The following is an 18,176-nucleotide window of genomic DNA, read 5'->3' as shown; positions in this document are numbered from 1 at the left end:
GTTTCTTTAATATTTCCTATTTAGTAAGTGGATGTTTGTCTCCCATGTTTAAGAAAGGTCAGTGATCAACACAATATTATAGATACATCAACAAGTAGGGTTTGACGGTCCCGGTCCGGTCTGGTTTTATGGTATGGACCTAAACCGTGCCTGAAGTTCGGTACGGTCTTGTTCGGTCACGATCCGGTACGGTACAAAGGGTGGCGGAGGCGTTGTGCACGCGAAGCAGCGGCGATGAGCGCTTGGGGCGGGTGATGGGAAGGGCGACAAGGAGGGGGAGGGGTAGTGTGTGGGACAGGGTCGGGTCTGGTCCGGTCTGGTTTTTTGGCATGGACCTAAACCTTACCTGAAGTTCGGTCCACTTCCGGTCCGGTCTTTTTCGGTCCCGGTTCGATCCCGTCGGACCGGCCCCCCCTCCAAAATGTCAAAGCCTATCAACAAGCGTTGCCAGGAGTGTTGTTTATAAATTATTTAAAATATAGTTTAATTTAGATATCTGATATCATCATCCAACCGTAGAGACGAAGATTGATGCCTTTATTCAGCATCAGCATCGGATATTGGTACTTTAGCAACCGTTAACCAATATTGTTATCCTGTTTCCGGATATTGGTAAAGACGGACATTGGATAAGCCAATTTCGATAACTGGTTTGGCATCCATCCCTTATGGTCATCCGATATCAGGCTTAGGACGGGCAAACACTAGCAAGGAGGACCGGACTTTTTATAGATTAGACCAGCGTGGGGCAAAATCCTCCACTTTGAATTTCCATCCACTCATTGAGCACTTTAGTTACTTTGTACCATTTCAGGGACGGGCACTCAAAGAACAGAAGAGAGCAGTCTTCTTCACTCCTCTGTGGCAAAGTGTCCCTCTGCCTTTAAGTTCGCCCCACAAGTCTCCGTCGGAGAAGCAGCCACCATTAGAAAGTCCTCATCCTAAAATAATGTGTTGATATTTGAATTTTCTGCGGCTTTAGGAAAATTAAATGTGTTTTGGACACTGTTAGAATGCTCACTTGACCGGGATTTCTACTCTTAAAATGTGAGGTAGGTTATTTTCAACGATTGAAAAGTAAATATGTTTAGCTGGTAATCAACTCAATTTCAATGATTGTTTGACTTGAGTAAGCCTAATGATTTCATCTCTTTTGATCCCTATAACTAGAATTCATCTCAATGAATTTTCTTCGATTATTGAATTTAATTCGACTTCCATAATTACCAGGTGAGGCTTGGCTGGCACCAAAGAATAAACAATTTGAAGTATTCGCATAAAACATACACTTGAATTAATAGCTCTCAACCAATTTTTTGCTCCCTCGTACTTCAACACGAAGTTTGCGAAAGAAAGGCACTTAAAATCACAATACCCTTTCTCTATAACCAGAATAATAAACTTCAAGTAACAAACCAATATTTATAATAATTACTCACGTTATAGACATTTCAATGTTTTCACGAGCTGACAACATATTGTACATGCGTGATCATACCTTTTTCATTGATCTTCATTTTTCTACATGTATATCAAAATAGTTTGGGTCTGAATTGAGCTGAAATTATTTGACTACTATAAAAAAGAAATAACTGTAATTTCAACTAGTTCGCGAAGTCATTAAATCTGAGATTTAACGAATTGACGCATATTTGGAGCTCAATACATCATCCGATACGAAATATTGTACGAACCGAATCCAGCAATGCAATATATAGGTTTAAGCAAACTGTACCCTTGCAAAAACCATAAAAGTCTGTATTTGAAATGTTGTTGAAAAGATGAATTATTTCTTAGATTAAGATCCAAAACTGACATTATCAGAAATGACTGGCCAGAGAGGATAAACACTCCACAAAAACAACAAAAGAAAATGCCATAATCATCATAGTGCAACATTGCTTCTCATTTGAATAACTCAAAAACCTTACCACAGCAAAACATGTACACTAAAAATAACAACAAATCATAAGAACACTACGAGGATTGAGCACGAACCCACTGGTTAACCCAGCTTCTCAAAGTTGACACGTTTCTACTTATATCATCAACTGAATCACTCTTCATCGCCACGACGATGTCTTCGCGATAGCTGCCTCGTGCTTCCATCAACATCATCTGGAAGATCTCGCATTCAATGTTGTTCGTCAGCTTTGGTCCAGTGTAGCCCCTGAAAGAAGCAACACCTCCACTCCAGTCAATCCAAGTCCTCACTATAAGCTAAGAAGCTTGATCTTAGATAGTAAGTTCATGTATTTACCGAGAGGACAGTCGATCGTAAAGGATGGAATTGTCAGTTTGGAGGACAACGACACAGTCAAACCAGCGCTCAGGAAAGAAATCACAACCGTGGTAATCAACAACGTTTCCTCCCTCTTGCATCAAATCCTCCAGTTCATCGCACACCTGATAATTATAAAAAAGTAATCCCATAAGATGGTGTGGCGAAAGCTCAAAAGTGCTTGACATGTATCTTGTTCAATATGTTTGTCAAGTATCTGATCTTACGGTTTTCTGGTACTAGTTTTAGTATACTAACAACAGCGCAGAAATTATAAGACTACAAGAGGGTCGAAACCTACAATATCAAACTTATTTTACTAGATTTATGAATCCATCTAGTCTGTATACCTTTAAGAGAGATCGCTACATTATTCCTATTATTTTGGTTCTAATCTTAGTGCACTAACAACAAAGCAAACGTCATGAGATAATAAAAGGTTGGAAACCAACAATAGTAGACCCACTTACACAGATTCATGAATCTATCTAGTCTAGATACCTTTAAGAGAAATCGTTACATCATTTCTGATATTTTGGTTCTAATTTAAGTAAAATATAAACAACGCAGAAATCATAAGATTATAAGAGGGTGGAAACCAACAATAGGAAACCCACTTGCATAGATTTATAAATCATTTCGTATGTATACCTCTAGGAGGAATCGCTACAATATTCCTGACGATCACTGAGCACTTGATAAATCTAAACAAAACCCAATAATCAATTTTAATCGACCCTAATCAAATAAGCATGATGGCACATCGATCCCAGACAAAAAAAAACTGAAATTTAAAATACCCGAAACCCTAAATCTAATTCTTTCCCTGCCCACATGAAAAATCTCCCCGCCACAAACTTAAGCAAGCATCAAGAGTCTCGAAAGTATACCCCATACCCGAAACCCTAAAACAGGAAATCAGAATTGAAAAACGCAAATGAATTGGGGAAGAGAGATACCAGATCCTCGTCGATGATGTGGCATTCGAGGTCCTCGTCCCAGCCGCAGTGAAGGCCCTTCTTCTTGACGAGGTCGCCGACGTTGACGTGTCGCATGTTCGTCGCCTCGGCTACGAGGGAACTGGTCGTCGTCTTCCCCGTCCCCGGCGTTCCCGTCACGAGTATATTCGGCTTTCGCCTTCCCGCTGGCGACGGCAGAGAAGCCATGAGAGGGAGAGAAGCGAGCTCAAAGGTTTTTATCTGCGTTGCAAAGTCAATTATCACTTATCAGGCGGTAGGTTAAGGACGGGACGGGACGGGACGGATGCCGAATGGAGATGGGACGAGGTGGGCTCGGCACTTCGTCACGTCTCCAGACTCGTCACTTCGCTGACCTATCGCGTGGTAAAGAGAAGAAAGTACGAAAGAATAGTAAACGGAGCACACCGCAGAAAGGTTCTAAATATGACAAGTCCCCCATGGATTCGATAAGACGGAAATGAGGAAGGGCCCTTGGCTATTGTTCTTGAGAAACGGCCGGGTTTGGCCCATTGCTCAAACGACGGTTTTACCGGATTCCTATCCACCAAAATTTTAACTTCTGAGGCGCGACTTTAGGAGCGGCAAGAATGCAAGGTTTTTTTGAGGTGGCGTTACGAAGTTTCAGAATTTTAGAAATTTCTCTCAGAACTGTCACCAGTATAGTTCCGGATCGTCCGTGACGTGGACGATGGACAGATCATCCGGATATTTCAACTTCATCCAAACTGTCTTGTACAAGGATTCATCCGTTAAAGAAAAAATTCTTCCGCGTCCCGACTTCACTAGTTTCATCCCGTCTGGAGGAAAACCTTCTCGTCCCTTGTCCCGGACGAAAAAAAATCACGTTTAAAAATTTTAATATACTTTTCAAAAAAAATTCAAGGAAATATGGAGGAGAGGGAAAGCGGAGGGATATATGTACAATTTCTTTTGCGCGACGTCAGGTTGCGCGTGCGAAAAAAGTAGGGACTTTGATGCAAAAATGTCAAGGAATTGATTAAACGATGCCACGTGGCAAGATCTCAGTCGTCAGAAGTGAATCTGACAGATTTTAGTCCATCCCTTACTGTCCATCGTCCGAGACCTCCTAACGGTTTTTTCGTCTGATGATAGGAAAACATTCCCATACCGTCCATCGTCCTGTCTGTTCGTCCCGGGATGAATTTTCCTCCCAATTTTCGTCCAATCTGGGACGAAAAAAACCATCATGTCCACGTCCCTGCACTATAGTCACCAGTATAGTGAATGATCTTCTTTGTCCCATTGCATGTCCCATTTATTTGGGTCGTCTCAAACCATCCTATCTCTGAAATGTCCCGTCAAAAGGTCATTGATAATATGCAATTCATACATGTTTATGTATAACAATTCATGCATGGCTTGGGCTAAATTGGTAAGTTATATTGCATAATAATATTTTATTATCTGATTTTTTCTAAAAATATAAAAAATAGCTATTTTGAATTAATTTGGATGTAATTTTATGTTTTAAGTTGTTCTAATGGAAAATAGAATTTTAAAGATAGAATTTGGTGAAAATTTCATGTTAAATGGATGACTAAATCAAAAGATATTTAATTTTAAATTTTTAGAATTTTTCAGAATTTTAAGCACCCAAAGGGAACAAGTGGCACTAACGGGTATGTGTAAGTGCACATGCATGCATGTGCTAGAGGAGCAATGGGCGCAAATGAGAAGTTTCAATGGATGATTACATATGCTTTGTTATTTATCAAGAAAAATAGTCTTAACTTCTTCTATATGGGATTAATGTTGTTGCTCGTTTAAGAGGTAAGCTTACCTCCTCTTCTTTTGTCCTTTTCTGCAGGTCAAAGGCGCATTGATCGGACGGTCCACGAACGATCCGGCAATTATGGACTCAGATCTAACGGCCAAGAAGGAACCCAAAGTTGAGTGATCTAGGGGTCCATCGATCGGACGGTCCACGTGCAATCCGACTATAAAGGAACCAGATCCAACAGCTGAAAAAAAACCCAAAATTGAAGAATAGATACAATGATCCACCGGTCCATCGATCGGACGGTCTGCGGCTAATTCGATTATTTTGGATCCAGATCTGACGACCTGGAAGCAATCTGAAATTAAAAAGAAGATCCAATGGTGGAAAATGATTCTGATCGGGATGATCGGACGATCCGACGACTGAGGATCGTTCAGATCATAAGAAAATCAAGAAAAACGCCATAGAAATCATTAAAAATCAGAAAATGCCTTAAAAATCAGAAAAAACCTAAAAAATGGCATTTTCAAAGGGCCTAACTGTTGATCCGGATGGCTTTTTGATAGTTTCCTCTGATAACTACCTATTTTCTGGCCCACAGAACGCCTGTAAAAAGGCATCAAAGTAATTTTAAAATTATGTTTTGTTATGTACTGAAAATTTGGAAAAGTTGTGAAAGAAAAGAGTTTTCAAAGCATCCAGTTCTTCCATTTTCGTGTGACTTCTAGCAAATGGCTTGCCGGAGTGAAACAAAGCCCAAGGAAACGTGAAGAATTGTGTTTTCATCAAAAGGTAATTAAATTTCTTCTCTTTTCATTAGTTGATTCATGTTCGAGTAAGACACCAAGGCACCGGGAAAAATGTACGGGTCCATGAAGATATGAACGTGAAGAGAGCATCACTCACACAAAGGTGAAAGAAAGGTTAAATAAAAAATAGATTTTATTTTAATAGTTTTATTAGAATAAATTTAGATTTAGGTAAATATCCCTAATTTAAATCAACACTTAGATCTTTATGTTTTTAATCTACGAAAGTGGATAAATACATAAAGATAATTCCTTCATCCTTCTCATATTTCCACATTCTTAAAGAAATCCTAATTTAAATATAGATAACTCTCCTCCCTGTGGATCGATCCTTGCTCACTCTATATTAGGTTATTTAGTGATTAAGGAGTTATAAATTTATTGTATAAGTTGATTTGCCTAAGAGGGCACATTATAAACACTTAAAATCAGCTTATCAGTCATGTATGGGGACCATGCTGTTGGGAAACTGCCGCACCCCTGGGGCTGGGATTCAGTTGGACATCATGAAGAAGAGAAAACGAGAGATGGACTATTAATGCATTTATCTAAAAGACGGATTCAGTTATAATTCATAGAAATTTCAATAATGTCAATAGAAGATCATAACAATGCATTCATCATGTGTATGATCCATTGTGTGAATAAGGTACAGTTTTCTTGTCCCAAAACACTAAAACCGTCTGGTCCATCCTCTAGTATATGAATTTTTGTCTTGTCTGACTTCTGAGGCCCTGGATATTTTTTTCATCTTGGAAAAGAACCATCCCATTTGAGTCCATGTACTACAATCGTCAAAGCTTATTGGATGGAGAACATATTGTCATTGTTGTGGCCAATGAAGAATTGGCTGGATGGAATCACATTGGCAATTGCAAAAAAAATTAAAACATGAAGTTGGATAATAATGTTGTCAAATATATAGTCTATACTATATTTAACATAAGGAAATATAAACTTATGTACCCTACGACTAATTGGACATAGACAACTAGGGCATTGACAAAAGCGTGATAAACAAGGACAACGAATATTGTTGGCGACGCCACTAATTGTCTTCGACGAGAACAGTATTACAGGACAAATACAAATACTATCATTGATGATCCCTAAGATTGTCATCAACGACGACGTGCAACCATGGTTGATATGGGGACGACCATAACAATGGTTCGCAACATGGAGGACAACAACAATGAATGTCGCCAACAGATACGACGACCACTACTATCATCATCAATAGGGATGAGGATTCTCATTGACAGTGACAACAACCGCTACCATAGTCTTCATCCTGAGAGATAATTGTCATCGACGATGACAAAGGTTATGGTCAACACGGACGACGACCATAGGGATGTTGACCATCATTGATAAAGCTTGCGCTTGAAATAGATGTGCCTTATAAGTCAATCCATGTTTCGTTCAAAATTCATGGATATCATATATAATAATTACAATGAATGTGCAATGCTAATAATTAAAGTCCATGAATGCATGCAATGACTAAGTAATTTATGATGAGATTCTAATGCAGTGATCTTTATTTTTTAAAATATGCATTCTAAGCATTCCTTTTTGAAGGATACTCGAGCAGGATATCAGAATAACTAGATAGAAGTGCAATATCTATTGTCATTCAACATGAGCATGGCCTATTCAATAGCCATGATGCTCTTTACAAAAAGAGTGCACCAAATTGGTTTTGATGAATTCATGAATGATATTAGACCTATATCACAATTTCCTAAATGGTATTTGGACTTGAGATGCCAAGCACCCATCTGCATCCAACTGGGCATTTTCCTGGTGGAGCTATGACAATCTCCCACGTTTCATTTTTTATTAATGCTTCCATTTCCTCGTCCATCGCCGTCTTCCAATTCTGGTCCTCGACAGCGTCAGAATGTGTCTTTGGAATGGAAATTGAATTAAGTGATGTCATGAGAGTTTGATACTGTGGTCCCAATTGTTCATACCCAACCACATGGGAAAGTGGGTATCTAACACCTTGGGTACATTGCCTAACATAGAGGATCGGGGCAATTGGCCACTCAACGTCATCGCATTCATCACTTACTTGTGGTGGAGGTTCCACTTCCTCCAATGTTTCTGTAACATCCTCATCCTCTATGTTTGCATCTTCTCCCTGTTTGCATCCTCTATGTTTGCATATCTTGCACTGACTGGTAGATTCTGATGGGCATTCACTGGTGTTCCCCAATGTTTTGGTGCAGGTTCTAGTACTGACTCTGATACGATTTGTTGGTCATTAAGAGATATTGCCTGTTCAGATTTCCTTTCAACTTCTTGAAATCCAGATGCTTGATGGCGTACCTTCTCCCCAGTCGATTCAACAGTCTTGAGGACACTAATATTTTCATGAAAAGTGACATCTGCAGAGACATAAAACTTCCTCGACTCAGGATGATAGCATCCTCAACTCAAGGTGATTGTGTGGTCAAGATGGGATCCTCTGACCTCAGTATTAGAGGAGATCGATTTAAGGAAGATTAAGTTAAATCACTAATCAGGACAATGTAAATATCAGATAAGGCATTCTTTGATAATTTTATCATACATCAATGCTAATTAGAATGACCAGTTGGGGTTTGACAGTTATAACATAAGTCATTTGAAAATCGTGTGGATTGAGGATTATACATAAATGGTAACTAATGATAGTAAATGTTTCGTTAGAGAATTGGCTTACTCCTTTGGATTTTCTAAGGTATAGAGTCACCCCATGGGCTGGAAACCTAACCAATCAATTATATTAAATCAATCCTTTATTAACTAATAGTAGGAATCTAATAAATGTTTTTAGGCTATTGAAGTAATTAACTAGACTGATACTGGGACTAGAGGGTCCTATGCACAAGGTTTATGGATGCTAGTGGATATATTCCAAGTTCCCAAAATTTTCTTAAGGACTTTAATAAAATTTTTACCAAGCAAGGTAAAAAAAAGGGGGGACCTCATTTGATATCCATGCAAATCAATTTGAGTCCCCCTTCTTTCCTCTCCTCCTCTTCCTTGAGTGCTGCTTCTAGTGGAGACTACATGGATAGGAAATCAAATTTTGAACTGCAGACTTCATAGAAAGAATACAAGATACAACAATCTAAATAACTTGTAGATGCATCCAGATGCCAGTTATCTTAACGCCTTGAAGATGCTCACTTGAGAAATTAATAAGAGATCCCTGTTTTGATTTTTCTTTGTTTTTGGTTTTCACATCTGTCTTGCACTCAATATTTAGGCACAATGATTGTTGTGGAAGGGGACAACAACCACAATAGTTGCTGTCTATAGAGACCATGACCATGAGAGTCGTGTGGTGCGCTTATGTGCATATGTGACATTTTTTACAGAAAATAAAACAAATTCCCGTGTCGCCATTTTTCCAGCCCATTAGCTCATTTTTTCCTTCGTCTCCCTCTCTCTCGCACATTTCACTCACTCTCATTTCTTGTCTATCGTTTCTCATCTCTCTCTCATCTCTCAAATCTTTGTGTAGTTTTATGCATTGTGCGTGCAGATTTCCACCCTAAAAGTACTATGCAAACTGTTAAAGGGTTGGGGTGTGGTCTAAAAATTGCATACTTGGTGTGGGTATCAGCATGTGCATATGCGGCAATCCATATTAGTGACCAATAAAAATATTCATTGTGTGTGGCTTTATGAGAAGTAACCAGTATTTAATTAGGCATTTGAAACCATAATTATGATGACTGAGAAATTTTATCTGTCCATTTTATTGGCCTTGTAATGTTTTATTTTTCACACAATTTGAAGATTTTTTGTTCCGTTAATTTTATAGTCATAGAGTATTAGTTGGCAAAATAATGAAATGTTTGAGCTTAATATTCTTTGGAATGATGTTTAAATATTCCATCCCAACTTAGAGTGAAAGAATGATGAGGCCAACAAAGACAAATTTTTACTATATATATACTCGTGGGAAAACTCATAGGACTACCTGTTCCAAATATACACAGAGATGATAAAATAATTATATCCATATTTTTCCATTTTAGTCCCATTATTATTCTCATATTATTTATTGGTTAATGCAATGTGATCTATACTTTCATTTTGAGTCTCAAAAAAGGTGAAGTATTTCCAATAGAAGAAAAATGTGAAAACCAACTAAATACTCCTAAACATTTTTTCTTCCACTTAAATAGTTGATAAGATGTTCATTTTATCATATTCCCAAAGAAAAAGAGTAACCGTTTCCAACTTACATGATGGTTGGACAGGTGGATGGCTACATTAACCGCTTAAAAAGATGATTGATGGATTCAATGTTGGAAATACATGTAAAGTGAAAGCCAACACTGTATTCCACATCTCATTCAATATTCATTACAGTTCATGGAAGATTTGTATAATTGAAATCCATTAATACATGCAATGACGAAGTAAATTATGATGAGATCATGTAATGCAATGATTAATAGTCTTTAAATACATGTACTACATATTGATATTCGAACAATACTAAATAAGGACATTAACATATACTGAAACAATAACATTCTCTAGTCTTACTCAAATGATTAAGTATGGTCGTTCTTGTAGCCGTTAGTATTTTAGCCTTTAGTGTTTTACTCAAATGACTAACTAATAGGTGCTGTTTTTGGAAAAAGTTCACTAAGTAGACCGCTTGAGTTCCTGAATACTATCATACCTATTGTTAGTTAAAAAATTTTGATGTCATGGTTGTGGTCCGTATACATGAGTCACCAAGGACACATTGTGGATGGATGATTGTGTTTTAGTTATAAATAATGAATGTCAAACCGTGACATTCTAAACCTTATTTGAGATGATGCAACGACAAGTACACAAAAGTGATTTCATGATGAGATCATCCGTCCTCGGTATGAGAGGAGTCGGACTCATAGAAAGAGGCACAGTTAAACCCTTTTCCAAGTTAGTAGAAATATCCTAGGAAATATTCTCTCCTGATTTCACTATTCATAAAATTTCAAGTCATTTGGGTTATTGCAAGAATGCAGAATTATATATACACGATAACTGACGACAATAAAGGTTCAATGAGAGAGTTGACATGCTCCCCTAAATCATGATGTATAGAATAGCAAATATTCCTTTTGAGTCCAAATAGTGACAAATACTTTGAAGAGATCACGAAAAAACTCTCTAAAACGGAAGATAAATGGAGTTAAAACTTATTATTCTAGAAATATCAAGCAACAAAGAAATACAAATTTAGGCTAAATCTATCAATCTAATGTGTTTGTAAGGTAAAATCTCAGAGTAAACTGACCACAAACGAGTTATAATTCACTTTGTGACACTTTGCGCAAGGCCTTAGAAGAAGATGACGTCATCTGTTACTCATTAAATGAAAATAATGCCAATAAAACAATCAAATAACAAACTGCCGGTCTAACTGCTCCCAAAACGCTGACCTGTGCATTACGACGCAAGATAGACTCGGTCAAAGTCAACGGTCAAATTATGACCAAATCATCGGCGGTACACTTACCGCCCAGCCAAAGTCTCGGGAACAGGCGGCTTCCGCTTGTTTCCAGGAAACAGCATACCGGACGACACCAGCCGTTGGATCCTCAACCCGGCCACGCGTTTTTCTCCCTTGACCGTCGGATCAAATTGCTTAATCTGGCACGTGTAGAGATGAAGACTGGCACGTGGGTTGTTCTTACGAGGTTTTTAGAGAGAGAGGGAAGAAGGGAGAGGACAGATGGAAGCACGATTGAGAGATGCGTGGAAGTCGGGAAGAACGATGGCGAGATCTCGACGAACTTGCAGTAGAACACGTCGAGTTTGCCGCCCTCGATCGGTCGATCACGCCGCTTACCAGCGCCTTCCTGTTCATCTCTTGACGCCTTTCGACGGCCAGGATTACCCCTCGCCGCAAGATCACCAACTCCCTGCTCCTGCCGCGTCTCTTAGGTCTTCCCCTCTTCTTGAAATCTCGGTTTCAGCTCCTGGGTATCTGCATTGCCTTCCTGGGTTCGATTCTCTGGGTTTTTTAGTTCGTGGGTTTGATTTTTTGGACCATTTTTTGATCTGGGTTGAATTCTCCAGCTTTTTTTGTTCTTGGGTTTGATTTTTTGTGCTATTGTTTCATCTGGGTTGAGTTCTTCGGCTTTTTCCTCCATGGGTTTTATTTTTTATGCTATTTTTGCATCTGGGTTGAGTTCTCCGGCATTTTTGGTTCATGGATTTGATTTTTTGTGCTATTGTTTCATCTGGGTTGAGTTCTCCGGCTTTTTCCTTTCATGGGTTTGATTTTTGATGCCATTTTTTCATCTGGGTTGAGTTTAGTCGTTTTGTTCTGCAAGAAAAAACAGAAGATGAAATTCTGTAATAACCTCCGCCCCTTCTGAATCTGAATCTGAATTAACGTCGTAACATGAGGATGAATTAACGTCTCCGGATTTTTTGGTTCATGGGTTTGATTTTTTGTGCTATTTTTTGATCTGGGTTGAGTTCTCCTGCTTTTTTGGTTCATGGGTTTGATTTTTTGTGCTATTTTTTTGATCTGGGTTGAGTTCTCCTGCTTTTTTGTTTCGTGGGTTTGATTTTTTGTGCTATTTTTTGATCTGGGTTGAGTTCTCCGGCTTTTTTGCTTCAAGTTTTTGATTTTTTGTGCTATTTTTACATCTGGGTTGATTTTGATTTGCGGGTGAAATGGGTTTCTCTGTTTGTTCCAGTTCGATTCGCATTTGGTGACGGAGGAGATGGGCGAGGCGGCGCCCAAGCTCTTGTACATAGCCGTAGTTGATGAAGAGGATGGCAGTGGCGGAAAGGGGAAGGGTTTTCCTGCAGAATCTCCTCTTCCATCCTCGCCCGCATGTCCTGCTTCGTCTTTTTGTCATTCCAGTTCCTTCCGGTACACTCGGCCTGTCCTGCAGAGCACCTTACAACTCATGGGTTGCAAAGCGCGCCATGCTTTCAAGGTATAAGGGGGAAAATAGCTCAATGTAAGATTTCAATTTTCTTGTTGAAATTGTTTAAACTGAACGAATTGATAATTTCTGGTCCAGGGATTAGGATCCTCGAATTTGTTCTTTGTATCCTTCTCCAAACAGATCATTGGAACTTTCTGACATCTATTGCATCCCTTGATATCTGTTCCTCTTTCATCTTTCATCTTTCTTTTCTTCTTGGTTGATGTGTCTCATATTATTTCATGTAAACTAATCATATGGGTTTTGGGGAGTAATTTATCGTGCTTTTGATTTTTCTTGAGCCCTCTTCAATTTATTCATTTAAATTAGACTTGCGACTATTTATTTCTTAATTCCTTGGTGTTGGAGCAATACTGAAAGGGTAAAGTCTTTCGTATTTGGAACTCAAAACTTGTCAAATAGCTTCTTAAACTCCGATGAACTCCCCATTGATTTTTAAATTAAAATATTAATAGTTTTATTGGATTATGTTGTTTATTTCTTCTCAGATCAGTAGAAGGGTGTATGAAGTCTTCAGGAGCGAGTGCTCATCTCCCGCTTCTGCGCTTTCTATGAGAAGAGATCCTGTCAACGCTCCTATTCCAGAGAATGACTCGGTGCCTTTTGAAATGTACAAGAGGCTTACCACTGTTTTTGTTAACCGAAAATCCTTCTTGGATGTGGTCTGTGATGCTCTATCACAGTACAAGTACGTAGGACCTAACCAAAGAGCTGACCTAGTTCTAGCATGCAGGTACGGCGTTAATTTTTGCTTTCAAATTTCTACTATTTTTTTCCAAGTTTGATTAATGAGCTCCGATTCTAATTTAATAATTTTTTTCATTTTATTTCTAGCTAAAAATATTGTTAATTGAGTTAATGAGTCTTATCCATTTTTGTAGAATACGAGAGAAGAAGGAATCTGTTACTGTCCTCCTCTGCGGGACCAGTGGATGCGGAAAATCTACTTTGTCAGCATTGCTGGTACTCTTGTTAATGTTCATTATATTATTTTCTCAGCCTGATCATTTTCAGAATATTCTTTCTAATCACCATTATTTTATGAAATGGACAGGGTAGCAGACTTGGGGTAACGACAGTGATCTCCACGGATTCGATCAGGCACATGATGAGAAGCTTCGTGGATGAAAAGCAGAATCCTCTTCTCTGGGCGTCAACCTACCATGCCGGCGATCACCTCGATCCCGTTGCCGTAGCTGAGGCCAAGGCAAGGAGGAAGGCAAAGAAACTCGCATTGCCCAAAGAAGAACCCTCCACCGCATCCCCAACCTCTGCTGCCCTAGGGTTATTGAGCAAGAAGCAGATGGCTGTCGAAGGGTTCAAAGCCCAGAGTGAGATGGTGATCGACAGCCTCGACCGTCTAATCACCGCCTGGGAAGAGAAGAAGGAATCAGTTGTCGTCGAGGGCGTGCACCTTAGCCTTAACTTCGTGGTAGGCAAAGACAAAAATTCAGACTCTTGTATTTGCAGGCGATGGTGAAAGTTTTCATCGTCACCATCCATAGCTCGAGTGACGATGATGGCTTTGTCGTCGTGTATCATCATCTGTGCAAGGTAATAAGGGACGACGATGACGAAAGTGGCATCGCCATTTGTTTGCGGCATGATGATGATGTCATTGGCATTCATCTGTGGTATGATGCTGCTGACAAATGATGGGGACAATGATAGCTCGTTATCAGCATAGGCTATCCCTGCCTTTCAACGCAGTGCTTGAGGATGCAATGAAAATTATTATTGTTGTTGTCGCAGACCAATGACAGTGATGATCTTGTCATTTGTCTCTCATCATCTTGTGGACTTTCACAGAGTGAGAACGATGAGAGGTGAGACAATCGTTATCATTATGAACAATCTGCCTGAGAGATGATGACGATTTGTTTTGGTCTCTGTCATCCTGTGACGATTCATCATCATCATCATCAAGGACAGTTAATGAGCATGATGACGACTCATCATCATCATCATATGCGATGGCAAATCATATCTTTTTTGACTGACGGGTTTTTACTTGGTTGCAGATGGGTCTGATGAAGAAGCACCCGTCGCTGATACCCTTCATGATCTACATCACGAACGAGGATAAACACATGGAGCGGTTTGCGGTGCGGGCGAAATACATGGCATTGGACCCAGCGAAAAACAAATATGTAAAGTATATACGCAATATCAGGACAATACAGGAGTATCTCTGCAACTGTGCAGATAAGCACCGGGTGCCCAAGGTGAACAACACCAATGTGGATCGCAGCGTTGCAGCCATCCACGCCACAGTATTCAGCTGCCTGCGTCGGCGTGCTGCCGGTGAGATGCTCTATGACCCAGTGACGAACACGGTGCCAGTGGTGGAGGATGAGTACAGGAATCAGTGTGCAGCAAATTCACTGAGCTCCAAGGGGATGTACCAGCTAATACAGAGGCAGGGGTCATCGAGGCAGCTTGTGGTGCTGTTGAACACAGATGGGTCAGTTGCAAAGGCATGGCCCATGGCTGAGCCAGGGGGTGGTCCACTGTACGGTCCGCTGCACATCGGCACAGCAGAGCCGGTGAATCTCCAATTTGGTGGCTTTGGGCTCAGCGCCTGGCCCAGTGATACAGGCGGAACGAGCCATGCTGGGAGTGTGGATGAGTCCAGGGCTGATGAAACTGGGAGCAGACATTATTCTTCCTGTTGCAGCTCCCCCAGGATTTCAGAAGGGCATGCCAAGGAAGTATATTCCTTCTCCCATCTACTCTCTCTCTCTCTATCCATTCATCTATCCATCTATCAGTCTATCTCTCTATCTGTGTAACTGTCTTTCCTTTCATCCATGTATCGATCTATCTCTATCAACAGTATTCTCTATCTGTCTATCTGTCTCTCCACTCATTTATCATTATATCTTTCTGTCCATTCATGTATGTATTTATGTATGCATATATGTGTCTATATATCTCTCCTTCTATTGATATACATAATATATATCTTCTTCTATTGATATACATAACATAACATCCATCCATCCATCCATATGTCTATCTTTCTGTCTGTCTCTCTGCTTGTTAGTCATTATTTATCTATAAATTGATCTATTTATCCATCCATCCTGTCTCTATGCGTGTCTGCCTATCTATCCCTCCATCTGTCTGCCTGTCAATCTATCTATCTGGCCATCTATCCATCTACCCATCTATTTATCCATCTATCCATCCATCTGATCCAACTTGTGTGTTCTCTATAGCTCAAGGAAGATTCCTCAGTGTGCGGGAGTGAAGAGGAAGGCGAAGATCGACAGGACCCAGACAGCGAAGATGATCTCAGTGATGCAGGTGGGCGTGGAGCAGGCGAAGAGGTACGAGCCCAGAAAAGGTCTTCCTCCTTTTCCTGTTTATTGGTTCCCAAGTCTCTCATGGTTGTGGGATTACAGATGGAGGGTTCAGTGGACGAGGAGTCGACCAAGTCAGATGAGGAATACGACGACCTTGCCATGAGAGATGACCTTGAGAATGGCTACTGGACGGATGACGAGGACCGGCAGAGCCGCCGTGCTGTTGTCAGCGCTGCTGGAGAAAATGAGGGGTCCAAGGAGAAGTACAGACAGAATCTAGACCACTTTCTGCGGTCCAATGTGCATAACTTGCACTCCTCGGAGGAGAAGATTTTCCGCCGCCGACGCTCGAGGAGCGAAACTTCACAGTTCTACAGCAGATCCCTGCAGGTTCCAGGGGAGCTTGGTAGCATTGGTAATCTACGGCATAGTCTCATCCTTTCCTGACACTGAGTTCTCCTTGCCATCATCCTCATCATCTCCATCTTCTTTCTGACAAACTGAATGCTAGACAAATGTAGGTTGAAGAATTGGTAGTCCTCTAACCTCAAGTGTCTTTGATATGGATGCCTGTGCAGTGTGAGTGACATACCATCATCATCATCATCAAAGGTTATCAACATTATCATCGGCTTTTCTGACGAACTGAAATCTGGACAAGTGTAGGTCCAAGAACAGTGAACCTTCTCTAGTAACTTGTGTCTGGGACAAGAACGCCGAGTGGGAGCTTGTAGTGTGACATAGAGAGATAGAGTAGCATGCAAATAGAAGATGCCGAAAGATTCACTGTAGCCTGTTCAATCAGATGACATGAGAGCTCTTTTTTTAGGACGGGCCCTTATGATCTACTTGTCATCCTGTGAAGGAACAACATTCAATAAAGTCATGTATAATGTAAGAAGAGTCATACTTGCTTTTTGATCAAGCCCTTTCCAATTCAGGAAGGAAGCCACATCACTGCTAATAATGTAGATTCGATTAAGCTCTTCTGAATTCATGAAGAAAGCCACATTTCTCCAAATTAGGTAGTTTCGATCCACTTCCCAATTCAGGATGAATGACAAAATGCTCCTCACTTTGGAAATCCTTTGCACATCCATTCGTCTAATTTTGCAAAATATGGTGCTGTCTATAAGAGTAAATTCATGTTCTTTTAGATCGGTCTAAGAATTCATTGAAAGACGGTATTCTCTAGAATCTTCTGAGGCTCCACAATCTGGGCAATTAACATCGTAGAGCTGAGGGAAGCAACATGAGATGAGAAAATATGTAATACTACATAACACCAAGGGGAAGATTCATTGCAGCCTGTTAAAATTAAAATTGCAATTTTACATAATACCAAGGGGAAGCAACATGAGATGAGAAAATACGTATAAAATTAAAATTTTGAAAACATATCTTCCATTTCTCATAACACCAATGGCAAACCTTACATGACACTGGATCAGAATTGAACACGTTCATGTTAAATTGTTTAAATATTTATACAACTTGATTTTTATATCTCAAAAAATCAAAGCAGTTATCAAATTAAAATGTTAATGCTTCATTTGCTTTTATATCAATCCATTATTCAACGCAAAGTATCTTCGATCAAATGTTATCTCCAATCATGCAAAATTCATTTATTTCATACATACAGAGGGATATGGAATTTAAATTTGACACCATTAAAGGATTGGGTGATAAAATTTTCCAAATAAAAAATATTTTGAGTTTTACCCAATTTCAATAATTTATCTAGAAAGACAAATTAGAACTAAACATTTTATTATCAAAAAATTTTCATCTCACAGTTTTCATTGTTGAAACTTAATTAATATCATTCACCTATTTCATATTATCACCTGCATTTGATATGCATATCAGAGATAGGTCCCATGGATCAAAATCTACAGCACTAGCATTATGACATAAATAATTTTACTATGTAACCGTTATTAAGAGTGGGGAGATGATTGAAATCAAGTTAAAATGTTTATAGATTTTAAAATTTCATATTTCATTGGGTATTATAGAGGTTTTGACATAATGTCAGCCAGTTTTCATTGTTTCATAAATTATAGGCCCAAAATGATTTATT

At 39.5% G+C, this 18,176-nt stretch overlaps 2 protein-coding genes across 5 annotated transcripts; one reads left to right on the top strand and one right to left on the bottom strand.

The window, feature by feature from the left end:
• Positions 1–1,857: 1,857 nt before the first annotated feature.
• AAK6 (P-loop containing nucleoside triphosphate hydrolases superfamily protein) lies at positions 1,858–3,485 on the bottom strand. Its single transcript, XM_078571461.1, has 3 exons — positions 3,241–3,485; positions 2,261–2,406; positions 1,858–2,170 (listed from the first exon to the last, which is right to left on the bottom strand). The coding sequence occupies exons 1-3, from the start codon at positions 3,445–3,447 to the stop codon at positions 1,978–1,980; spliced, it is 546 nt and encodes a 181-aa protein (XP_078427587.1). The 5' UTR covers positions 3,448–3,485; the 3' UTR covers positions 1,858–1,977.
• An 8,048-nt stretch (positions 3,486–11,533) lies between these two features.
• Positions 11,534–16,997, top strand: LOC144700070 (P-loop NTPase domain-containing protein LPA1 homolog 2-like). Of its 4 annotated transcripts, none has more exons than XM_078571459.1 (9): positions 11,534–11,760; positions 12,525–12,770; positions 13,271–13,515; positions 13,664–13,745; positions 13,837–14,214; positions 14,804–15,493; positions 16,004–16,114; positions 16,190–16,505; positions 16,612–16,997. In XM_078571459.1, exons 2-9 carry the CDS (start codon positions 12,552–12,554, stop codon positions 16,614–16,616), a joined length of 2,046 nt encoding a protein of 681 aa, XP_078427585.1. In that variant the 5' UTR covers positions 11,534–11,760; positions 12,525–12,551; the 3' UTR covers positions 16,617–16,997. The 4 variants fall into 4 exon arrangements, with proteins under 4 accessions (XP_078427585.1, XP_078427583.1, XP_078427582.1 ...); XM_078571457.1 differs by having other exon boundaries at positions 16,602–16,997; XM_078571456.1 differs by having other exon boundaries at positions 16,190–16,997.
• The last annotated feature ends 1,179 nt before the right edge of the window (positions 16,998–18,176 follow it).

Source organism: Wolffia australiana, chromosome 2, assembly GCF_029677425.1.
Source record: "Wolffia australiana isolate 7733 chromosome 2, ASM2967742v1".
NCBI lineage: Eukaryota > Viridiplantae > Streptophyta > Magnoliopsida > Alismatales > Araceae > Wolffia > Wolffia australiana.
Note: the sequence above shows the minus strand (reverse complement) of the source record. Positions and strands in the feature narration are given on the sequence as shown.